This window comes from Oncorhynchus keta, chromosome 6 (genome assembly GCF_023373465.1).
Source record: "Oncorhynchus keta strain PuntledgeMale-10-30-2019 chromosome 6, Oket_V2, whole genome shotgun sequence".
Lineage (NCBI taxonomy): Eukaryota > Metazoa > Chordata > Actinopteri > Salmoniformes > Salmonidae > Oncorhynchus > Oncorhynchus keta.
This window is the reverse complement of record NC_068426.1, coordinates 18,133,190-18,142,424: the sequence shown is the minus strand read 5'-3', so window position 1 is coordinate 18,142,424 and position 9,235 is coordinate 18,133,190. Positions and strand designations below refer to the sequence as shown.

Here is a 9,235-nt window from a genome sequence, read left to right as displayed (position 1 = left end):
TCCTGTACTATCCACCACATTATTATTATTATTATTATACAACATTACCCACCACCCATACGTGTACAATGTACTTTCATCCTCTCCCTCTACCTCAGATTGAGCCTGCTCTGTGAACCCTATCGTCCATTCCATGACACACTGTGATGAAATCCCTGTCCAATCCCAGGTGTGCCCAAACAACATTACCCCCTATACTACCCACCACCCATAACATTACCCCTGTACTACCTACCAGCCATTATATTACCCCCTGACCCATCCACCACAAAAAATTACCCCCTTTATTACCTACCACCTATAACATTACTCCCTGGACTAACCTCCATCCGTAACATTACCTCTGTACTACCCACCACCCATAGCATTACCCTGTACTACCCATCACCCATAACATTACCCCCTGTACTATACAACACCCACAACAGTACCCCCTGTACAATACACCACCCATAACATTACCCCCTGTACTACCCACCACCCATAACATTACCCCCTGCATTTATCTGTCTGTACTGAAAAGCAAACTTGACAGAGTGAAAGAAAGAGTTTGAAAAAAGGTCAGCAAAGAACCCATTAATGGGCCTTAATTAAGCAGAATAGGAGGTAAGGCCAACAGAAGGAACACCATTCATCCAAATGTTGGTTTCAATTATTTTAATTTTTAGTAACATGTCAAAACAACCAACCGTAAGTTGTAAAAAAAGAAAAAACGACATCCTTGATGGAGAGAAAGAGAACAGTATAACATGGGTTGTAATGGGTAGCCTTGAATGGATGTTTTTATCAATTTCCTTGGTAACAATGTCCCTCTATATAACTTAGCTAGTCTTCTGTGCAGCAACAGACTATTGAAATTATGGTGAAGAGGCTCGATACCAACTATGGTGAATACAAGGTGATAGGTTAATCTGTTAATATAACTGTCTGGGAATATTACGGATTGAACTGTCTTAACCTATTGCGATATACCCGTGCGCCAGCCATATGCACCCTGTCCCAGTGTGCCATGCGTGTGTCCTTGTGTGTGTGTCAGAGGAGTCTGGTAAAGGGAGGGAATAATGTCTGGAATAGAATAAATGGAACAGTATCAAAAACAAGTTTGACTCAGTTCCATTTATTCAATTCCAGCCATTATAATGAGCCTGTCCTCCCATTTAAAGTGGCACCAGCCACCACTTGTGTGTGTGCATGTGCATGAGGATGTGTGTCTGGTGACTCACAGAATTATGAAAGAATGCTTTCACAACTAGCTTTTCCCCAGGCAGTTGTTTTAAAGATACATAGTAGTATAGCAGAAATAAGTCTGAGAAGTGTTTCTGTCTCATGTCCTTAACAGTTTTCCTCTTCTCATTTCCCTCCCACTCTCTATTTCTGTTCTTGCTCTCTCTCTTTACTCCATCTCTCTCCTCAGAAGGTGTAAGGTCCCACAAAGACAGACAGTCGTAGGGCAGAGCTGGTCTGGTAGCTGATAAGGGGGTTGACAGACACCATCTCCAGATCCAGGGTGTACTCTATTGGACCGGTCACAGCACGGTCCAGGACCAGCACAGCACTGAAGTTGTTCATTTGCTGTGAAAAGATAGAGGGAGGTATAGTGGCATTGTGTGAGTGTGCAGGACTGAATCATCATTTTAACTCAGTATTCTGTCTTCAAAACCAGTCGTTTTTGTTCCCCTACTACTGCAGTAGGCAGTATTAGATGTTCAGTCTTGGTAAGTATTTTTGTGTAATATGCAGACATCTAGACATTCTGTTTTCTTCTTGACATGCATCCAACCCTGACTCATAAGTCAACACTGTGGCCTTTAACTCCAAGTATTACAACACACAGGGATATTCAGTAGTTGGTGTTTCCTCACTCTTAGAAAAAAGGGTTTCGAAAGGGTTCTTTGACTGTCACCATAGGAGGACCCTTTTTGGCTCCAGGTAGAACCCCTTTGAGTTCCAGGTAGAACCCTCTGTGGAAAGGGTTTTACCTGGAACCCAAAAGGGTTCTACCTGGAAGCAAAAGGGTTCTTCAAAGAGTTCTCCTATGTGGATAAGAGTGTAGTGTAGTGAATGAAACTGGTATACAGTTAACACATGTAGTGGAGAGAAAATAGTTGATACTCCTAGAGTTGCCTGTATCTCCCACCCACTCACCCGTATGTAGAATTCCCCATTGTGGTCCCCAGAGCGGATGCGGAAGGTGTTGTAGACTCCAGGGTAGACGCGGGTGGCCTGGATCTGGAAGATGTCTGAGGGGACAGAGCGCTCTGAGGTGATGCTCATGTAACGGTGGACGATGGAGAAGGGGAGGTCACGACACTCAGGCTTGATGACCGGGCAAACACAGCGGCTAGAAAGACAGGGAAGAAGGGGTTAAATAACCTGTCTAGTGCTGTCCAAATGTCATTTCTTGGAGGGATTTTCAGACTATATGAGGTTGTGTGATAGTGAGGTTATGTTAGTGAGTCTGAACGTGTGGAGGAGGATGCTACTCACTTGTCAGACAATAGGGCTCTTGTCAGCACATAGGGCTCTCGACAGCGGTTGGAATCGGTGCACTGATAACCCCCATGGATGTTAATACAGGTCTGACCCTCTCCACACTGGTCTATGTCTGTTTCACACTCATTCACATCTGGAGAGGGGGAGAGAATGAGAGAGGGAGATGGGGAGAGATGGAGGGCAGAGGAGAGAAAGAAGAACATGGAGAAAGAGATATCATAACTTCTCACATTTGTCAGTTATAAATAGCGTATTCTAACGATGTTTACCTTGGCAGAGTCTGGTGCCCTGTAGCTGGTACCCCTCTGGACAGATACAGGAGAACCTCCCTGGATCGTTAACACACTGAAACTGGCACATGTAACTGGAGTAGCTGCACTCGTCTACATCTGCACAGAGAGAAAGATAGTCAGGGAAACGCACAGATGTAACTGAAGGGCTGGATTTTAATAACCTTCAGCATTCTTTGTTTTTATGTTGGAAACCCTACAGCAATATAGACTGACAGACAGAAAATAGCCAAGGAGAAAAGGGGCGGCAGCGTAGCCTAGTGGTTAGAGCGTTGGACTAGTAACCGGAAGGTTGCGAGTTCAAACCCCCGAGCTGACAAGGTACAAATCTGTTGTTCTGCCCCTGAACAGGCAGTTAACCCGCTGTTCCCAGGCCGTCATTGAAAATAAGAATGACTTGACTGGTTAAATAAAGGTAAAATAAAATTTAAAAAATCAGGCCCTTTACCATTGCATGAGTGTCCGTCTGGTCCCAGTTCGTAGCCCGGTTCACAGCGACAAAGAAAGGTGCCATATGTGTTGTAACATTTCTGCTGACAGGGGGCGCCCATCTCACACTCATTCACATCTTGAGTTGGATGTTGTTATGTTGGGTGAGGGAGAGACCAGCAGGCAGAGAAGAAGAACAAACAGTAACCATCTTTGTGAGGTAATGAATTCTAGTTTAGTGTTTGAAGTTTGGATTTCAGCTGAGTTTCTGCCAGCTTTACTCGTGTAAAGGGACTTACCCACACATGAATGGTTGTTTGCAGCCAACTGAAACCCAGGCTCACACTCACAGGAGAAAGAACCAGGTATGTTTACACAGCGATGCTGACAGTACCTGTATCTACACTCATCAATATCTGCGAGGAGAGGATGAAAGAGAGGATGAAAGATTCTGAGGTTGCGTAGGGGAGAAGAGGAGAGGATGGAAAACAAACAAAGTAAAAAGCCTCAGAGGAATAAAGAAAGTGAAACGTGAGGTAGATAATGCTGTCTCACCCACACACTCAATACCAATTTTACTATATCCATCTGGACACTGGCAGCTGTAGGTGCCCACAGTGTTAACGCACTGCTGGCTGGGCTGGCAGTCATGAAGATCGAGTACACACTCGTTCATGTCTGAAAACACACACACGCACACGCACACGCACACACAGTAACCTTTGACTCAGTAGAACAAAGAGGGCAGGCGAGGTGTTCATAGTGAATCATTCCACCCTGATCCCTGCTCTTACTCACAGTGCTCCATAAAACAAACCAACACATACACGATCACACTGTCCCTTCTCCCACTCAACACTTATGGCCAGCCTTCCCAGTCTCTGTCCAGGCTTGTGACTCACCCAAACATCCCTCCCCCTGGCCTCACCCACACAGCCCTCCCCCTTGGCTTTACCTACACAGCCCTCCCCTTGGCCATCACCTACACAGCCTTCCCCTACTCCTTACCTACACAGCCCTCCCATTTGGCCTCACCAACACAGCCCTCCCCTTGGGCCTCACCTACACAGCCCTTCCCTTGGGACATACCTACACAGCCCTCCCCCTTGGCCTCACCTACACAGCCTTCCCCTACTCCTTACCTACACAGCCCTCCCATTTGGCCTCACCAACACAGCCCTCCCCTTGGGCCTCACCTACACAGCCCTTCCCTTGGGACATACCTACACAGCCCTCCCCCTTGGCCTCACCTACACAGCCTTCCCCCAGGGCCTCACCTACACAGCCTTTCCCCAGGGCCTCACCTACACAGCCTTTCCCCAGGGCCTCACCTACACAGCCTTTCCCCAGGGCCTCACCTACACAGCCTTTCCCCAGGGCCTCACCTACACAGCCTTTCCCCAGGGCCTCACCTACACAGCCCTCCCATTTGGCCTCACCTACACAGCCTTCCTCTTGGGCCTTACCTACACAACCCTTCCCTTGGGCCATACCTACACAGCCCTCCCCCTTGGCCTCACCTACACAGCCTTCCCCCAGGGCCTCACCTACACAGCCTTTCCCCAGGGCCTCACCTACACAGCCTTTCCCCAGGGCCTCACCTACACAGCCTTCCCATTTGGCCTCACCAACACAGCCCTCCACTTGGGCCTTACCTACACAGCCTTCCCCCAGGGCCTCACCTACACAGCCTTCCCCCAGGGCCTCACCTACACAGCCTTCCCCCAGGGCCTCACCTACACATCCCTCCCATTTGGCCTCACCTACACATCCCTTCCCTTGGGCCTTACCTACACAGCCCTCCCCCAGGGCCTCACCTACACAGTCTTCCCCCAGGGCCTCACCTACACATCCCTCCCATTTGGCCTCACCTACACAGCCTTCCCCCAGGGCCTCACCTACACATCCCTCCCATTTGGCCTCACCTACACATCCCTTCCCTTGGGCCTTACCTACACAGCCCTCCCCCTTGGCCTCACCTACACAGTCTTCCCCCAGGGCCTCACCTACACAGTCTTCCCCCAGGGCCTCACCTACACAGCCCTTCCCCTGGGCCTTACCTACACAGGCCTCTCCTTGGGCCTTACCTACACAGCCCTCCCCCTGGGCATCATAGCCTACAGGACAGGGGCTGAAGGCCTCGTTGGACTCCACCGGCAGGATGGCCACTGATTGGCTGGATGGTTCAGGGGCGGTGATGACAGAGGCAGAGCGTGGGAGACACAGGTAACCACCATAGTGGTTAAAACACTTCATCTCCCCCTGGCAGGCCTCCACAATGGTCTGACACTCATTGATATCTGAGAGATGAGGTAAGAGAGAAAATGAGTGAAAGGCAAATTAAGGAGATGGAGAGAGCAAGAGATGAGGAGGAATGTGTGAAAGTGCAAACATGTGAGGAGTAAAAAAAACTCAAATGAGGGTTGGTGATGAATAGAACTGACAAAAGAAGCTTATTTACCATGATATTTTGGCTGTGACACCATCAGATCATAAGCACAGTGACATAACTTTCTCACACATCACTCTAACATTACAACCAAATTAATCCACCCACCTTTACAATGCTGACTCCCAACATCCCACTCATAACCATCTGTGCACTCCTGAGAGAGAGAGAGAGAGAGAGAGAGAGAGAGAGAGAGAGAGAGGTTGCAGTGTTGACTGTATGCACTAAAGTGCCAGAGCATGCATGCACATTTACAATATTAGAAGAGAGACTGACTCAGGTACATGGGGAATGAGCATTGTTATCGAGAGGTGTAAATGTTGCTGGGAGAGAGGCATAAAGTGGCTTTTAGAAGAGACAGAATGAAAAACTGGGCAATGGAAAAGTAATAAGCAGGAAGAGGAGAAGTGAAGACTGACTCATCCTTACCGTGAGGCTGTCACCTTCAGGAGGCGCTTGCGACTTTGTATGGTGGAAGAGGGACAAACTCACACACACGCATAACAACACAAATGTTCTCCGCATGCTACACATAAACACACACAAACAAACAAGAGAGCAGGTAGCAGACAGACAAACAAATGCTGTGGAGTCACTCGATCACAATGACACACATACACCGGAGTCAGTAGTACATAAATGTACGGGCAAAGACCAACAACACAGGGAGGGGAAGCAAAGTGATATTCCAGAATCTGTGAGAAAGACAAGCGAGAGAGAAATTAAGTTTGACAATGGCACAAACAGTGATACTTAGTATTTGTATATCCTGTGTGCATGTATCCCAGTTCAGACTGTGGATGGGTTGTTTTCCATGTTCAGTTTCTCCCATGTGGTGACCTGAACACGACAGCATTATGTCAAATAGCCAAGTTTAGGCCCATGCGACACCAACGGTCACACTGGACGACAGAGTACACTGCCACATGGTCTCATGCTTGAGTCATGTACTGCACAAGTAGAACAATGTGTGCTTCTGGTCAAACGAGCATTTCAAAGAAAATGTGTCACACAATTATAATGGTTTGAATCGGTATTTCATAACTTGCCACATACCATGAAGTCCTCTGTTTTCACTTCAGTATAAATGAGACTGAACCACCATATCCAGTCAGACACGTGCTGATATTGGCAAAAAAAACACATCACCACTCTGAGAGATTAAAGCAATTAGGCTGGCTCCAAGAGGGCTGTGAACTCCTTTCCTAAATTCCACACTACCATAGAGACTAATGGTGCCAGAGATATGACCTCAATGGCCTGGGAGGGCACAGGTGCAGGTATACAGACACCACATGAAGCTATGTATAAATGGATTCAGCTCACAGCTGTGCATAAGCTTTTATTAGTCCATGATACATTTTTTCCAGAGGTTTTATTATTGTGCAATAATGTAAAACAGACTTGAGCTTAATATTAATATCCGTCCCAAAATCAAATGTGGATATGTACACCTGTTTGTTGTGGCCATTCTTGGCCCTAAAGCCTGGCAGGTGACACGATTAACAGATGAGCCTTCTCTTTCAGGAGGGTTTAAATTGGTTGACAGATCCCTTTCCTGTAGTCAATGAGCAAAAGCGCCATCTAGTGTCCTCGTGGATGGAACGTTATTAATATGTGTCATCATTTCATAAAGAATCTTTTTTTTTTTAACTGTCAAAAATCTGCTGTTTCTATGTCAAACAGTTTTGTTATATTTCAGTCTTCTGTGATGTATATAAAGTCTAATATTGGGATGCAAACTCAAAATGTTATACATTTCAACATGGTACAGGTATCTTATTTTTTGTAAGCCCATAACCATGTGTGAGGTGTACACTTTTGTTTCAAAGTAGATTTGTTTTAAGACTACCAAGAATCCCTCCGTGTGATCCCGATTTAGCCCACTGCAGTAACAGGTTTTTAAGAGTAGCTTATATTTAGCAATTGATCAATCATTTCAATAAAACTTGCACTGCAGAACTACAGTACATTTTATCCTCAAAGCCAAAAATAAAATGGCAGAAAACAACATAGGATCTTTCTTTGATCACCCTGTTGAAGAGAACTTTCCTGCAACGTTTAACTTGTAGTGTATTTGAGGTTTAAATAGGCTTCTGAAGATTGTAATTTCCACTTCGAAATGGCAGACTTGATTTACAAAAATGTATCAACCCTTGCAAAAGTGTCCATTAATTATAATTCACATAATAATGTACATTTCCTGTCGCTGCATGATTATTTTCCTGCTGTATCAAACTGGCTCAAATTAAGATCCTATATTTGTACTACAGCAGGTTCAAGGGAAGAATGAAGGAAGAATCTACAGTACTGTCTTTCTATGGAATGTATTGCATATTTGTTTTTACATTCTACATTCATAAATACAATAACATTTTAAAAATCTAATATTACTCACTGATCAGTCTTCCTCTAGTCCACAGTCCACAGTTCTGTTCACTTGTATCATGTTGTAAGTCCTTGACACCCTTTCACAGTTTATGCTAACAGAAAATCTTTGTCAAGATGCAGGGCTATAGTACAGCTTCGTGGGCTGTCTCTTCCTCACTTTCCCTCTCCTCTTTTTTTCTTAGTGATTTACAGGTCCTGTCTTTTAGGTGTCTGTCCTACAAGTAGAGGAGTGGATTGCGGCAGTATGAAAATGTGTATGTGAAGCAGTGTGAAAGTGTGTTTGTGAAACAAAGTGTTTGGGGAGAAAAGAAAAGGGGCTGGGCAAGAGAAAGGAAAGGGGGAAAGGACAGCCCATTCTTACCCCCTGAGCCACATCCTTGCTGCACAGCCCTGAGCATTATCCTCCTTCAGCCTCTTGTTTTGCCATGTCCTCTGTCTATTCCTCTCTCTATCTGGGATTCAAATTCCTGGTCTGCAGCCCAAATTCAACATCCATTAATCAACCATGCAGGGACAATAGTGGCATAAAAAACCAACCCTGCACTCTAGAGGAAAGGACGTACCTGGATTCAATCAAACCCAGTCCTTAACTTATCACTCTTCCTCCACTCCCTCTCTACCTCAGTGCCATCCATCCCTGCCCTCCCCTGCTCCCTCTCTACCTCAGTGCCATCCATCCCTGCCCTCCCCTGCTCCCTCTCTACCTCCCGAGTGCCATCCATCCCTGCCCTGCCCTGCTCCCTCTCTACCTCCGAGTGCCATCCATCCCTGCCCTCCCCTGCTCCCTCTCTACCTCCGAGTGCCATCCATCCCTGCCCTCCCCTGCTCCCTCTCTACCTCCGAGTGCCATCCATCCCTGCCCTCCCCTGCTCCCTCTCTACCTCAGTGCCATCCATCCCTGCCCTCCACTGCTCCCTCTCTACCTCAGTGCCATCCATCCCTGCCCTCCCCTGCTCCCTCTCTACCTCAGTGCCATCCATCCCTGCCCTCCCCTGCTCCCTCTCTACCTCAGTGCCATCCATCCCTGCCCTCCCCTGCTCCCTCTCTACCTCAGTGCCATCCATCCCTGCCCTCCCCTGCTCCCTCTCTACCTCCGAGTGCCATCCATCCCTGCCCTCCCCTGCTCCCTCTCTACCTCAGTGCCATCCATCCCTGCCCTCCACTGCTCCCTCTCTACCTCAGT

General features: G+C 47.0%; 1 protein-coding gene across 2 annotated transcripts; it reads right to left on the bottom strand.

Annotated features, from left to right (window-relative positions):
- Window positions 1-642: 642 nt before the first annotated feature.
- Window positions 643-8,721, bottom strand: LOC118385140 (EGF-containing fibulin-like extracellular matrix protein 2). Of its 2 annotated transcripts, none has more exons than XM_035772032.2 (11): window positions 6,718-8,721; window positions 6,091-6,356; window positions 5,770-5,818; window positions 5,300-5,512; window positions 3,768-3,890; window positions 3,512-3,628; window positions 3,232-3,351; window positions 2,763-2,882; window positions 2,488-2,626; window positions 2,146-2,341; window positions 643-1,572 (listed from the first exon to the last, which is right to left on the bottom strand). In XM_035772032.2, the coding sequence occupies exons 2-11, from the start codon at window positions 6,193-6,195 to the stop codon at window positions 1,411-1,413; spliced, it is 1,344 nt and encodes a 447-aa protein (XP_035627925.1). In that variant the 5' UTR covers window positions 6,196-6,356; window positions 6,718-8,721; the 3' UTR covers window positions 643-1,410. The 2 variants fall into 2 exon arrangements, with proteins under 2 accessions (XP_035627925.1, XP_035627926.1); XM_035772033.2 differs by having other exon boundaries at window positions 8,060-8,721.
- Between the last annotated feature and the right edge of the window lie 514 nt (window positions 8,722-9,235).